A 15,213-nucleotide genomic window follows, 5' to 3' on the forward strand; every position below is an offset into this window, starting at 1 on the left:
TGCAGTTTCTGGGATTTCTGTGGATCCTATGTCAGTACACTGAAGACTCCTTTATCCTAAACTATTCGCTCTGTGAGATGGGTACTTGGACCCTTGGGAGACAAACGGCTCTATTTCTCTGTCTCTTCCTCCCCTGCCTGCCTTCCCCATAGCCAACACTGTGCCCGGAGGACCCAAATGTGTGTATTCCCCCACTGCTGCTCTGCACCCCGCTTTCATCCCGGTCATGGGGCCACAGGGCAGCACGGGTGGGGAGGGAGACCCCACAGCCTCTTCTACCTCCCCTACTTCAGGGCTGTAAAGAGACAGTCTTCCCCCATCGTAGTACCTGCTGGTACATGGGAGATTGCATCTGCCTCCTAATCACATTCCTGGTTCATCCCTGTCTATGTGGGAAACTGAGGCAGAGTGCAGGCAAAAGTGGCTACGGCTGGACTCCTGAGCGCTCACGGCCTAGAAAGGTCATATCTGAGAACCGAGGATTTGGAGGTTCAGGGGAGAGGCTATCCTGGCTCTGCCTGCTCCTGCCCCAGCTATCCCCACATCTGGATCGCTGGAAATTTCTTGAACGTAGCAATGGTTGCTGCCAAGTCCTGCCCCACAGTGTCTCCTTCAACCTGAGGCCCAGATCCTTGGGGTTCACCTCCCTGGCGCCCCGTGCTGTCCTGTGCTGGCTGCCGCTTTGCTGTGTGTCTGCTTCTACTGGGGAGGGCCTGACACCCCTCCAGGTGTCACAGCCCAGATTCCCATCTTTAGGGGTGATAGAATTCTGGGGTGGTGGAAGAGTAGTGGCGCTCTCAGGAGTGCCCTTCACTCACACCTTCTCTGGGTAGTCTTTGGAACCATTCTGGGTCCAGTGGGATGATGAATGCAGTTTGGCCTGCAGCAGAGAGGCCTGCATCCACAGAAGAGGAAAAGGAACACTGGGTTATAGGGAGGAGGGATGCCGGAGTGAGTTTAGGGGTGCTCCTGACCTCCAGTGCAGGAGCGCTGTGAGAGTGGAATGTGGTATAGAGGGGCTGTGGGTGCTGCTGAGGGAAGAAGAGGGGGGCTCTGGAGGTCAGGCAGGCAAGTGGCAGGGAAGAGGGTAGCAGGAGACCATGCATGCACTCGCTTATCCTGGGCAGCTGGGCCAGGCTGCTGGGCCTTGCCTGTGTCTCTCCTATCTTGCCTTCCCCGTGTCCCCGCCTCTTGCTTTGTTTTTTTTTTTTTTTATTCCCCAACTGCTTTTTCTTCTCTCCTTTCTATCTTGCCTTCCCTTCAAGCCTTAGACATGTCTGACCTCGAGAACTGTAGCCATAACTGGGGGTGTGGGGGGTGAGCTAAGCCAAGCCCCTAACCATCTCTCCACAGTGACCAATGCCCTGGTGGGCATGAGCCCCTCCTCTTCGCTCTCAGCCCTGTCCAGCCGTGCGGCCTCTGTGTCCAGTCTCCACGAGCGCATCTTGTTTGCTCCGGGCAGCGAGGAGGCTATTGAAAGGCTGAAGGTGAGGCTTGTCTTGTCCAGGGCACTCCTGGGTGGGGGATGGGCATCAGCCTTTGGGACAAGGCAGGCTTAGAGAAGTGAGGGAGGATTCTTGTTTGTGAGCTCTGGGACCCCCACCCCCACCCCCTTATGTATAGTCTCACCTCCCGGAAACGGAGTAATATAATCATGGAAGTCTTTGGCATGGGCCACCCTGGTATACTGTGCCAACCCACCCACGGCAATCAGAATAGCTAGTGCGTTCAGGCATCAGGCTGTATGAGGTTCAGATAATGAACAAGGCTTCTGGGCAGTTAAGTGCCTTTGAAGGTTCTTGAAGCTCTCTGGGTGGCCTTGACCCTGAGTGCTAGGGGAGGGCCTTTCCAATGAGGACTGCTGGGCACAGGGTTCACACCGAGTCTTGAAACTGGGTGAGCTGGCACTGGTATAGGAAGCAGTGGGTTGTGTAGTGGCTGGGATAAGGGTACCCTACTTCAGCAGCACCTCTGGGGTGCTGTTGCGGGTCTCGGCAGCTCTACCTGGCATCCTGCAGGGCTGTCTTCACCAAGAGAATCCAGGCTGGCTGTTCTTCCTCTCCTATGTGTTCTGTGGTCCCCAGAGCTGGGCTTAGATAGCTGTGTTTCCAGCCTCATAGTCCCTCCAAATGTAGTGTCTCCTGCACAGAGAGCCCAGACTCCAGGTGCGCTGAGGGACCAAGGAGGCAAGGGACAGAAGCTACTGTGAGGGGTAATCTAGGGTGACCAGTAAGCAAGGAGCATAATGCGCCCAAGGTCAGGGACAGGTGACCTACTGGAGACTTGGGGGCCCACCTGCAGTATGGGGGCCCTCTGGGGACATAAGTGGGAAGGAACCCAGGGACAGTGTCCTTGATGGGAATGCTGCCACACCCTGAGAAGAACTGTTCTGTCTGGGGCTGCTTTCCAGAGCCTTCCAGGACTGTTTGCCCCCTCTTCGCTCCTGATTTGTTTGCGATCCTTGCTCCTTGCTCCAGGGCACGTTCGCAGGAAGAATCCTGTCAAGGAGAGTCACCTTGAGCTCTCAGAATCTCACTGCTGGGACGGGAGACGCCTGGGGTTTGAACCCTAGCACTCTGAAGTCTCTTTCCTGGCTCCCCTGCATCCTTTGACACCCCACGCATGTGCACGCACTCCCTGGGATCCCATTGTGCTCTGTGCTCTGTCTCACTCCCCAGGAAACAGAGAAGATCATCGCTGAGCTCAACGAGACCTGGGAGGAGAAGCTGCGGCGGACGGAAGCCATCCGGATGGAACGGTAAGCACAGCCGGAATGGGGCACAGCCGGAGAGTCCTGGGTTCCAGGCCTGGAAACCCAAACCCTGGGGGAGCTTGCATTCCGGCTGTGGGACAAACCTATGCCGTCTAACCCAGGCAGCTAACCTGTGGCCTTGGCCACTGGAGATTGAGGCCCTGAAGAACAGATCTCTGGGTCAGCACAGTTCCACCAGGGAACACTGCCCAGACACTGCCGATAGTTCCGGGTTGGTTGGTGGGTCAGGTGGGGTGAGGCTAGTCCTGGAAGCCTCTGAGCTCGTGCTGACAGCAGCTCTGTCTTCTAGGGAAGCCTTGCTGGCTGAGATGGGTGTGGCCATGAGGGAAGATGGTGGCACCTTGGGTGTGTTTTCTCCCAAAAAGGTAGGAGCTGGGCCATGGTACTGTGCCAGTGTGGTCAAGGTGGCACTACCTCTGGTGGATGACAAAGCAGGAGGGGCATTCCTGGAGGGGGAGGAAGATGTAACAGGATGGGGTTCTGGCCCGGGCATGGGCCAGCCTTAAGCAGACTTTCCATTGTGTCATGGGTCATCCTGGTGGCTGGATAGCATCACACGGGTCTCTGAACTGCCTGAGGTTGGACTGAATCCCTCGAGATGAGAACAAGGTCTGGGGGTGATGCCCAGGCTGGAGAACTGGGTTTTTGCGGTTCTACCTCCTTTCTGAGTTTACGCTGCTCCTGGGAGCTTCTGGCCTTCCTTCCCAGAGCTGCTCCAGCGGCTACAAGGCAGAGAAGCGTAAGTTCATGAAGATGGCGCAGGTTCCCAGCCACAGCCAGTCTCTGGGCCTCCAGTGTGTTAAGGAAAGGCTGCCTTGGGGGAAGCAGAGTTAGAGGTCTGGGCATCTGAGAGATAGGGTCAAACCCCTGTTGGACAGCCTCCCTAAAGTCTGCTGTCCTGCCTTGGAGTGAGGCTGCTTGGGAACAATGCATCAAATGACAGCCTGAGGTGGCAGGTTGGGGGACGGAGAGGAGCAGGTGTAGGTGTCCCTGTGACCTCTAACCAGGCCATGCAAGGCACATAGGCTGCTTCACTGAACACACACACACGGGGCTCACTTAACTTGCCCAAATGTGAGATACATTGTGTCAGAGAGCCTTTTTTTTTTTTTAAATATTATACATATCCCTGGCTTCCAAGTCCATGGTACCAAGTTGTCCCTGGATAGACTGGTTAAAGACAGTCGCTGCTGATAGCCAAGACTCTATACCCCTGTTCGAGAGTGTGCTTGCATTTATAGTTTAGTATGGCAGTGGTACCCTGAGGGAAACATGATGCAGTCCTATCCTGGCATCTTTTCCCCATTATAGGATCCTTGCTTGGGACATGGGTATACGATGGCTCCTAAGAAGCATGTGGGGGAGGGGCCTGAGGCAAGAATGATCAGGGATAGGCAGCAGAAGGCAGTTATCAGTGGGTATGGGAGATAGGAGGCAGACATCATGACCTGGAGTTGGGAAGCTAACATACAGGTCCTGGGTAGCCCAGTGGTAACTCCATCAGCTGGCTCTTCCCAAGCCTCCAGGGAGACCCTTCCTTGGCCAGGGTCTTCATCCTACTTTGTAATAGTTTCATTGGAGAAACTTCAGTTCCCAGGTTGTCCCCTGGAATGAGCTTTCTGGAGCCTAGAACTGATGGCATAGAGTGCAGGGCCAGCCCTGGAACCAGCCTGTGCCCTACACATCCAGGACCCATCTAAGTTAGGTTACCTTAGATTCCATCTAAGCTTTACCCGGGGCCTTGCAAGAACCGAGAACTGTGTCTCCCAGATCTCCCAGCAGCCAAGATCCCCACAAAATACTCATACACTGGCCACACCAAACCTGCTATTATTGTCAAGACAGACTGAGCCTGAGCCCAGAGCTTTCTCTGCCCTTCATTTTTCCTGACAAGGAGCTGCCAATCTGAGCTTGGGGCTTTGGGGTTTTGGGTGCCCTACTAAAGGTTCCCTGGGGGACACCTGTCCTCCGTGTCTCTTTTCTTCTCTGCCAGGATGGGGAAGGTACTATGTCCCCAACAATCCCAGGTCTAGGAGAGTAGAGGACAGGCAGGCTGGGCACTGGGAGGATTCTGCTCCTCTCTAGGAGAATAACCCTTCTGCTTCTCTCCAGACACCTCATCTTGTCAACCTGAATGAGGATCCTTTGATGTCTGAATGCCTCCTTTACTACATCAAAGATGGCGTCACCAGGTAGCGACTCGATGGGTTACCAGGTGGAGGGAAAGGTCCCCAGCTGAGAGAGTGGAATCACGAGATGAAGGAGCAAATTGTCCTCTCCTGCCACCCTGGGTCTAGAGGGTGGGGGACGGTGGGCCCCTATTCCCACCTTCTTGCACTGGCCCCCTTAAGAGCTGAGCTGGCTATCAGCCCTATGTGGCCTACAGTGCCTTTTCTAAAGTGCTTTTGGGGGCCGTCTGGTTTTCCCTGTAGCTTCACTGGCGGTCCCTTGACCACCACTTCCCGCCGTATTCCCATGGTACATACAGCCTGGTATTTAAAAACATCAAAAGAAACAGTTGGGCATCCCTGGGAGGCTACATGTAGGAGGAAGCCAGCAGAGTGGGTGGGCTGGGGCTCTGCTGCCCTGCTTGTCCTGCTACCCCATGATTCTTCAACAGAGTGGGCAGAGAAGACGCAGAGAGACGGCAAGACATCGTCCTGAGTGGGCACTTCATCAAGGAGGAGCACTGCATCTTCCGGAGCGACTCCCGGGGAGGTGGAGAAGGTAGTGTTGGCGTGCCTCCCATACCCCCATGCCCATCCCATCCTGTTGACCAGGCATCAGTGAGACCCAGTGAGTCAGCCCTGGCTGGGGGGAGGGGAGCCATCCATCCATTCGGCTCTAAGTGGATCTGAATCATCTTCCTGGACAGGAGCTGTGTGACTCTTGAGGACAGCTGAGTGGCACCCTCTGTGGGAAAGGTGTTTGAGAAAGGCCTGGTTACTCCTGTGTATAGGCGGAGGGACAGTGAGCCACACTCACTGAGTCCACTCTAGGGTTGAAGTGGTTTTAAGAGCATGCTCTCCTGTCCGCTGGGGAGTGGCTATTTTCTTTGCCCGCCCACCACCGCCCTGCAGAAGATGGTGCAGGGCCTGTTGTGTTGATGAGAAGATACTGTCCATGCCTCTGAGTTCAGGGCTAGTGTCCAAGGCAGAAGGCATCTGACCAGCCTCGGGCCTGTAAATCCATTACTGAATCCCTGTCCAACTTGGCCACCTTGGGGCGGTGGCTCTAAATGGTGCTTGGGACAATTGTCACTCCTGGATTTTTCCGGTCTATAAATTCCATTTTCTCTCCTGTGTGGATGAGTCAAAGAAGTCTAGGCCCTCTTGGGGACATGTTAGCCAATATTTATTATATTGTCCACTTTCCGACTGAATAAGAACCTGAGGGGAGAAGGCCAGCATTGCCTCCCCAGCTGTGACTTGGACCCATCTGTCTCCATCTTGATATTTTTCCCTTTGCTAAGTGGATGGGACCCTTGGGCTCCTCTAAGGAGTCTTGCTCATGGTCAGATTCTGTGGCCAGGAATGAGGGGCTTGCCTGCCAGGGGCCAGGAGAACTGAGTCACTGAAATAATGATCTCTTCCACTGCCCCTTTTCTCTGTCTTGTAGCCGTGGTGACCCTGGAGCCTTGTGAAGGAGCAGACACATATGTCAATGGCAAGAAAGTCACTGAGCCCAGCATCCTACGGTCAGGTACGGACAGGAGCTCAGGGGACTTCAGGGTCGATGAGGTCTTTGTGCTCATCCCCTCTTGGGCACGGTTTGCTCCAAGCAAAAGTCAACTCTGCTATGGGCACTGGTCCTGAGACCCTCTAGTCCCCCAAAATTGGGCACTTGAGTCCTAGAGTGCCTGGACCTGAGTCTTTAAAAGCAGAGGAGGCCCCACTCACAGAATACTTGGTTAATGGCGCATGGGAAGTCAGGGCGGGAGGTCCTGTATGGACACTTTGATGGCTAGGCTCAGGAGAGAGGACAGGAGATAGATAGGTGCTTGGCCAAACTGTGGTATTACAGAACAGGAAGAGTGGGGGAGATTAACACCACCATACCAGTTCCCTGGGATTAAGGACTGTAAGGATGCACCTCAAGGTAGGACTTGTAGGACAGTCTGTCGCTGTTGTGACGACAAAGTTCGTGACAGAAAGACTTAGGGAAGGAAGGATTTCTTTTGGTTCAATTTCAGAGGCTCCAACCATGCCTATTGCTTCAGGTCTGTGGTGAGTTGAGGCAGGGCATCATTGTGGGAAGGCATGGAGGAACAGAGCCACTCACCTCTTGGTAGCCAGGAAGCAGAGGAGAAAACAAGAAGATTCTGGGAATAAGACACTCCCTCTACTTCATCCAACAAGCCCCACCTCCTAGTCACTCATGTAGTATGAACTCATGCATAGATTGAACTACCAATGAAGTTAATACTATCTTGATCTGATCATCTCTGCGCAGCATCACTGGCTGGGCCCTAGCCTTCACCATATGAACCCTTGAAGGAGACGTCATATTGAACCCGTGGCTTTTTCTCCTAGTCTCCCAGCCTGTGTCTATCTCACAATGCAAAGTGTATTCCATCTGTCTCCAAGAGTCTTCACACACTTAAAGTTCCATCATTGCTTAGGAGCCCAAATTCAGAGTGTCCTCTTAGACTTAGGGCAAAGTTTTTTCTGGCGAACCCTTGTAAAATCAAAATGGAAATAACATACTTCTGGTATATGACAAGACAGGATACACATTCCCATACCAAAGGAGAGACAGAAAAACAGCAAGGGGGAATGAGGCTGAGGCAAGATAAAAACCCAGAAGGGCAAATGTTGAGTAGCTCCATGTTTAGAAGCCAGGGCATGATGTGATATGATATGATGTGATGTGATGTGATGTGATATGATACGATATAGTATGATACGATACAATACAATATGATATAATATGATGCGATGCCTTGGAAGGCCTCTCCAGCTGCACTCCACAAGGCTTGGCTTATTTCCTGAGACAGCTTCACTTGTGGCCTATGGCTTTCCTCAAAAGACATTCTGTGTTCTTGGCATCTCTAGTATCTTGGAGTCTTTGCAGCAATACGGTCTTTACTCTCATAGCATTACACACTGTCTGCCCAAGGGCTACCTTGACTATGTAACTCTAATGGTCCACATGTCTGCAAAATCAGCATCACTTGGACAATGCCAAAACCTACTATCAGCTTGAGAAGTAACTAGGCTTGATCAAGGCTGTGGTGGCCACTGAATGTCTGGATGACTGGATACAAGGAAGAACTTACTAAGACAGCTTTGCATACACACCTTCCTGGGCTCCAACTTTATATGTGCTTTTCCATGTTTTTCGAATCTTCTCTTTTGGTCATTGCTCCACATTTTTACTAAAAACCTGGCTAAAAGCAACCACTCAGGCCCATACCACCTCTGCCTGGATGCTATGCCACCTTGAAATTTCTTCCACTAAGCTAGTTAGTCCAACACTTGGAAATTCGGCCTCTCACACAGTCTTAGCACCTGGACACAATGTAGTCGTGTTCTTTGCCAGAATGCAGTGGAAAAGCCTCTAGCCCTAAGTCCCGATAAAATGCTTGCTCTCATCCAAAACCTTGTGAGCCGTCTTTACATCTACTTCCTGTCAGTGTTCTAATCCCTTGGACTTCTGACAGAATTAAGCTCTCCTTACAGCACCCTTGGGCGTCTGTAGCCTGTGTCTGTAAAATTTACTGAATACAAAGCTTACGCCAAATAGTCAAATGGCCCATTACAAGGAGAAAGGTGATTTGGAGCCAGGGTTTGGGGGTGCTGGATGCTCTTAGGAAGTGCCTGCACCCCCTCCCCTGTTGTCTCTCATCCCTTTGAGGGCACCTGGAATCCATAGGTCAGTTTGCCTCCATCTCCCAGGAAACCGCATCATCATGGGAAAAAGCCACGTGTTCCGGTTTAACCACCCCGAGCAGGCCCGTCAGGAGCGTGAGCGGACACCCTGTGCAGAGACACCCGCCGAGCCAGTGGACTGGGCCTTCGCCCAGAGGGAACTGCTGGAGAAGCAGGGCATCGACATGAAGCAGGAGATGGAGCAGAGGTGAGGCCTAGGGCCAGCTGCTGGCCCGCCGTGTCTGGTGGCCTCGTGTTTACCCGGTGCTCTTTTCCAGGCTCCAGGAGCTGGAGGACCAGTACCGGAGGGAGCGGGAGGAGGCCACATACCTACTGGAGCAGCAGAGGCTGGTGAGGATGCCCACTTGGATTCCCAGCACACTGGGAGAGTGGACCTCCGCTCCCTCCGGCCACCCTTTCTACCGGCCTGGCCTCTCTCTTGCTCTCTAGTTGGCTGGGATGAGGTTGTCTCAGTCTCCATGGTGGAGGTCCAACTCCTGACTATCTTTTCAGGACTATGAGAGTAAACTGGAGGCCCTACAGAAGCAGATGGACTCCAGGTACTACCCAGAGGTGAACGAGGAGGAAGAAGAGCCAGAGGATGAAGGTAAGGGACACTGGAGATGGCACGTGTCCCACCAACAGGGCCTGGGAGAGCAGGCCTGAGGTGGCTCACTGGAGGTCAACTAGTCTGCACTTTTGCCCTGGGAGATAAACCTCATTCATCCTGGGTGCTACCATACAGGCGGGATTTGGGAGGTCATACTGAAACAAGTGACTGTACATCTCACACGTATAGGTCACATGTTTGCTAATGAGAGCGGGCCAGAACCGTGAGTGCTGACGGGGGCTTGCCCTGTTCACTGGGTGTTCTCTGGAGTCCACCAAAGACCTCATAGTGGTGCACAGAGATGCTTTGATTTGTAACGACATACTAGGGAAGCTTGTTTGGGGAGCCTACTTAATCTTTGGGTGACCTGGAGCCTTCCCACACTGCGTGCTTGACTGGGTTTTTCTACTGGCGTCTACTTTCGCCACTCCAAGAGGAATAGCATGAAATGAGAAAGGCAAGCATTGGGGCCCCAGCCCAGCAGGGCAGGGCCTGTTCAGAGGCTCTGTCTAGGAAGAGAGGGCCAGAGCCCAGCCAGTTCTTCAAGTGAGCCTGCACTTCAACATCTATGTCTGGCTATGGTGACTATGGAGGAGCTACGTGTCATTTAACAGACCACTCTGCTATAGTGTGAACTGAGTACAGAGCACACTCAGCGAGTCCTGTGGTGTCTTGGCCTTTCAGAGGTCAGGTTATGGTTGGCTAGATTGTGGCTTTCTTTGATGACCAACATGACTTCTCCCACAGTCCAGTGGACAGAGCGGGAGTGTGAGTTGGCACTGTGGGCCTTCCGGAAATGGAAGTGGTACCAGTTTACCTCTCTACGGGACCTGCTGTGGGGCAATGCCATCTTCCTGAAGGAGGCCAACGCCATCAGCGTGGAGCTAAAGAAGAAGGTGGGACCCATCAGAGGCGGGTTCCCCATGAGTGATGGTCTAGTTTGCTTACAGTCACAGCACAGTACTAGCACTCAGTTGATCCTAGCATGGACTGGGTACCCAGTGTGAGTGGCCGAGGGAGGCCCTGGGACTGGATTAAATAGATAATCTTGTTGGTTTTTCTTGGGAGTCAACAAGCAGTGGCGGTGGTGGGACAGCCATTTTTCAACAGTTGGTTGAATAGCTTGGTGAACTACAGAGTATAGAGCTGAACTCTCAGGGGGACTACTCGGCATGGAGTGGACGAATGATCATCTTCTGCCCCTGACAGGTCCAGTTCCAGTTCGTCCTCCTCACAGATACCCTGTACTCCCCACTGCCGCCAGACCTGCTGCCCCCAGAAGCTGCCAAGGACCGAGAGACACGGCCCTTCCCCAGAACCATCGTGGCAGTGGAGGTTCAGGACCAGAAAAATGGGGCCACCCACTACTGGACACTAGAGAAACTCAGGTGCAGAGGGTGGGCAGTGACGTGGATGGTGGATAAGGCTGTTCTCTGGGGAGAGAAACAGGCTGGGTTCTGCTTCACAGCAACAACACTGTGTCTCCTGGTATAAGGGCTTTGTTCTGGCACTGAAGGGGCAGTCAGGCAGCAGAGGGGCTTGGAAGTTGGCTCAGTGACCCCAGCCAGGTCTATGCCAAGGGCCTCAGAGATAGGGGGTCCCTGGCTCCTCCACACGTGCATGCCTGAGGGAAGCCATCTCAGTCTCTGGAAGACTGAGGACCTGGACAGGCGGAAGAGCATCTGTGGTGTGCCACCATGGTGGATTTCTCCATTGCTTGTGTGTTTGTTGTAAGAGGACTTCTGCCTCTGTGGACACTTCCTCTAACTCATGCCAAGTCTTCACATACAATGGCGACTGGATGATGACAGTGGTAGACATCTGCATGTGAAGAGTAGAATGTAGTCACAGGCCAGAAAATAGGAGGCTTACAACTCACAGGGCCATGACTGGGCACAAGGGCAGGGCAGGGCAGGAGAGGGAAAACCAGAACAGTCCTTGGACATCTGAGGAAAATAGGGAGTAGCCAGTCTCTATGGGCCAGCTTCCTGGAATGAGGCCAGCTTTGGGCAAGGGGCCCTCCTGGTCTCTTGCTTCTCTGGGTGAATTATGGCAGAAAGAACATAGTGTGAGAGACCTTAGAAAGAGGAGAGGTGGGTGTGGACTTGTGGTCTCTTGGTTTGGTTGTAGAAGGCTCACTAATGAGGTGTTGGCCATCCCTAGGGACAAGATAGAGCAGCAATTCTCAATCTGTGGGTCTTGACCCCCTCTCGGGGGGGTCGAACGACCTTTATGCAGGGGTCTCCTTAGGCCATGGGAAACCACAAATATTTACATTGCAATCCATAACAGTAGCAAAATTATAGTTATGAAGTAGTAATGAAAATAATTTTATGGTTGGGGGATCACCACAATGTGAGACACTGTATTAAAGGGTCGCAGCTTAGGAAGGTGGAGAAACACTGAGCTAGGTAGAGAGGACTTCCCAGTCAGCCAGGCCTTCAGAGGATGGCAAATACAGACAGGAAAGCATGTTAGTAGGCACGCCCTTTTCCGGTTCAATCAGTGTGTGCCTACACGCCATCCACTCATTCCCCAGGAAGCTAGGTCGTACATATCACCATCAGTAGTAGATGCTTATCCCTCTAGAAGTCAAACTCTGAGGACCCCTACAATCTCATGTTCTTCCTCCTACATTTTTGCCCTATCTGGGGGCGTAAGAATTTAAAAATACTGTCTTCTCCATCCCTTCCTGCCTCAGCTGAGCTCGCTATAAGAGCTTTCAGGGCTGTGGTGCGAATCCTATTTCTGACTTACAGTAAGGTATCTCCCTGCTTCTCGGTCTGCTCCCCAGCTGCCCAAAGGCACCATGAATCAGTTGGTCAGTTCTCCTTACTGTCACCAGGGAGGGTTTGGGAGGTATTCGTGGGCAACTTTTTCTCATTTGTAAGTTTTCTATGGATGCCGAACTCTGAGGACCACAGAGGGGTTTCTAACTGGCAGAAGTCCGGGCCAGTGACCCTGGCAGGATGCTGGAGTCTGGTATCCTAGGAGGAGGAATGGGCTGCCAGCCTATTTCTGGACATTGGCCTGAGCATACATGCTCTTTGAACCCCAACAGGCAACGCCTGGACCTGATGCGGGAGATGTATGACCGGGCTGCAGAGGTTCCCTCCAGCGTGGTTGAGGACTGTGACAACGTGGTGACCGGCGGGGACCCCTTCTATGACCGCTTCCCCTGGTTCCGGCTGGTGGGCAGGTGGGCACCTCTCCCTTTCCTTGTAGAGAAAGTGAGATGGTAGTGGGGTCAGAGCCCAGACCCTGAACTGACCTGGTTGAAGGAAAGGAGACATTCCACGCCTGTCTTTCCCTTAGTCATTCTTCCTCACATACATGTAGGCCCAGCTACTTTAGGGAACCTGGGGTGCCATCTTGTTAGTACTGCCTATACCTACCGTGCAACATGTGTGTGTGTGTGTGTGTGTGTGTGTGTGTGTGTGTTGCCCAAGCACCCAGGGGACTAGAGCAGGCATTCCAGGTCACAGGGGTTCTGGGGGGTGGGAACACAGAGGTAAGATTAGAGATTACCACCTCTTCCCTTGTTTTCCAATCTGGTGTCTGCGCCCAGCCTCTGACCCTATGTTGTTCAAGGAGGTCCTCCAAGACTTTTGGCTACGGCCAGCCTGGGCCTTTGTTCTCACTCATACCTATTGGTGGTGCTTTCCAGAACCTTCGACTGACCACGGATCTTGTTGTCATCGTTAGTTTGGGGTGTTTTGTTTTGTTTTCTCTTCCCAGCCCAGACTGGGATGCACTTTTTGTTTCTTGTCTTTTAAAGCAGTGTTTCTTGATGGTTGGTGTTTTAGTTTTAAACAGAAGTGCTCCCTGTCCCTCCCAACCCCGCCCCCAACGTTCCCCCAGAGTAGCTGGTGTTAACTTCTCTCTGTCTTGTCGCACTAACCTCAGTTCAGTCATCTCTGGCTGCAACAGCTACCCTCTTCTCAACACATGCATGAGCGAGCGCATGGCTGCTCTCACCCCCTCCCCCACCTTCTCGAGCCCCGACTCCGACACCACCGAGCCTGCCGAGGAGCAGAGCGTGGGGGAGGAGGAGGAGGAGGAGGAGGAGGAGGACCTGGAGGACGACGTCTTTCCGGAGCACACGCTGTGCGACGGCCAGGACCCGTTTTACGACCGGCCCCCCCTGTTCAGTTTAGTAGGAAGGTTGGTGAGGTTGAGGCACGCATGCTGGGGAGGAACCAGCTCTTTCGCTCAGGAGCACTGCTGCGGGTCTCGGGGCAGACACCCGACCCTCTGGGCCAGGCTAGGGCAGGCTAGGGCTAGCCTCTGAGGGGACGAGGGAGTCAGGCTCCCTCTTGTGTTTTCATGGTGGGACATGGGCACATTTAGGAGATAGGTGCCCTGGCTCAGCAGGGGAAGAGTCTGGCTCCAGTGGCAGAAGAGGCGGGGCTAGAAAAACACACCGACAGCCAAGAACTCCTGGTGCCCACTGTGGGTGGTGGGCTAGTTCCTGTAGAGGCCCTGGCCACTTGGTTTCTGGGATAGGTGAGAGGGGCTGAGGTGGGAGACGTGGCCTATAGGGGCATAGGTCTAGCTGTGTGCTCCGCCACTAAGGCAAATGACTTTAGAAATGTTAGAGCTTGCCATCTACCTGCTTGGAACAGCAACAGTTTTGGTAGCATCTTCTCCTGGAGTTTAAGACTGCTTCTAGGGCAGCGGGAGGTCTAGAATTCTTAGAGCACAATATTGAAAGCTGAGGGCTGAGGGCTGAGGGGGGTCCCTTGCAGACTGTGGACTTGCTGTGGAGTTCTTGCCTTCCCTGAATGGCGGGTGATGGCCTGAGACCTCCTCCCCTCCTCCCCCTTTCAGAAGGTAGCGGGTCCCATATCACTGGCCAGGATCTGCTCTGATTAGTTTTTCTGTCATCAGCTAGCCTTAGGTATGACAAACTAGCCAACTGACAAATGAGTAGCATCTCCTTCCAAGATACCCTGGGTCTGGACTCCCACCCTGCTGGGCCTGGGCAAGAGGTGCAGATTTCAGGCCAGCTCTGGACAGGCCTCTCTCGCCAAGCCTTGGGCTATCGTACCAGACCTCCCAGGCCTGCTGGGCCCTGGGAGTGGTTCCGGGTGTCAGGTAGCCAAAGGGTCGGGAGACACAGGGAACAATGACATGAGGAGAAATGGGGTCTGGTCTCTGCAGTCCTGTGAGAAGAGCTGGGTCCTTCCAACGTTGTTTCCCCTCTTGTGGACTTGAGATTTCACAAAATGACCAAACTTAGCAAAAATCATCCATGAGAGGCCCGGCCCCCTGTCTCACGGGGTGGTCTGCGCAAGGCTTCAGTTGGCAACACCCTGACCTTTTGGTTTGGCAAGAATTGGCTTTCCCGCAGCAGCTCTGCAGCCCTAGCCCGGAGGAGGGCTCCACCTTTGGTTTTCGTTTAATCCTCTGGTAGCTGCTGGCTCCCTCTCTCTCTCCAAAGCTTAAGCAAAATTGGGGTGCCCACTCTCGTCCCCTCTGGAAAGGCTTCCCCAGGTCCCAGCATGTGTCTCTGCACCTCACCAATCTGTGGTTAGCGCTGCCTCCTCCCTCCTGCCTCGCCACACGTGCCGCTCTGCCGTTCTGCCCTCCTCTTCTCTTTCGGGGCATTTTAGCCTGCTTTAAGGTGCTCTGGATCCTGGGCAGGCCTCTCGTGGGCATAGCCAGGGCCCCTCCTCACACCCAGGGTCTCTGATGGTCAGGTATCAGGTGGCCTGGGGATGCGGGTGAGTTAGTTGATTAAGCGGGCCCAGAGATTCCTATTTCTCTGGCCTAATCAACACACTTCCAGAAGATGGGGGAAGGGGGGAACACTGCAGAGAGGATAACAAGAGTTTGAGGGTCTGGGGGAAGAACTTGAGAGGTCACTAGATAGGTAAATGTTGACCCAGCAAGAGGCTGTACTTGATAGCTCTGTGCAGCCCCGAGCCTCTTAGCTCCACGCTGCGGCCTCCTGCCTT

At 53.5% G+C, this 15,213-nt stretch overlaps 1 protein-coding gene across 5 annotated transcripts in view; it reads left to right on the forward strand.

The window, feature by feature from the left end:
• The window catches only part of Kif1a (kinesin family member 1A), an 87,887-nt gene that overhangs the window by 39,652 nt on the left and 33,022 nt on the right, over nucleotides 1–15,213 (forward strand). For 2 of the 5 annotated variants that reach the window (XM_052192381.1, XM_052192383.1), the window contains exons 14-26: nucleotides 1,354–1,487; nucleotides 2,679–2,758; nucleotides 3,063–3,138; nucleotides 4,886–4,965; nucleotides 5,394–5,500; nucleotides 6,392–6,475; nucleotides 8,671–8,851; nucleotides 8,922–8,994; nucleotides 9,157–9,250; nucleotides 10,001–10,149; nucleotides 10,463–10,641; nucleotides 12,315–12,452; nucleotides 13,160–13,417. In XM_052192381.1, coding sequence (XP_052048341.1) covers nucleotides 1,354–1,487; nucleotides 2,679–2,758; nucleotides 3,063–3,138; nucleotides 4,886–4,965; nucleotides 5,394–5,500; nucleotides 6,392–6,475; nucleotides 8,671–8,851; nucleotides 8,922–8,994; nucleotides 9,157–9,250; nucleotides 10,001–10,149; nucleotides 10,463–10,641; nucleotides 12,315–12,452; nucleotides 13,160–13,417 — 1,633 coding nt within the window. The remainder of the gene's footprint in view (nucleotides 1–1,353; nucleotides 1,488–2,678; nucleotides 2,759–3,062; nucleotides 3,139–4,885; nucleotides 4,966–5,393; nucleotides 5,501–6,391; nucleotides 6,476–8,670; nucleotides 8,852–8,921; nucleotides 8,995–9,156; nucleotides 9,251–10,000; nucleotides 10,150–10,462; nucleotides 10,642–12,314; nucleotides 12,453–13,159; nucleotides 13,418–15,213) is intronic. The other 3 variants (XM_052192384.1, XM_052192385.1, XM_052192382.1) reach the window with 2 other exon arrangements.

This window comes from Apodemus sylvaticus, chromosome 9 (genome assembly GCF_947179515.1).
Source record: "Apodemus sylvaticus chromosome 9, mApoSyl1.1, whole genome shotgun sequence".
Classification (NCBI taxonomy): domain Eukaryota; kingdom Metazoa; phylum Chordata; class Mammalia; order Rodentia; family Muridae; genus Apodemus; species Apodemus sylvaticus.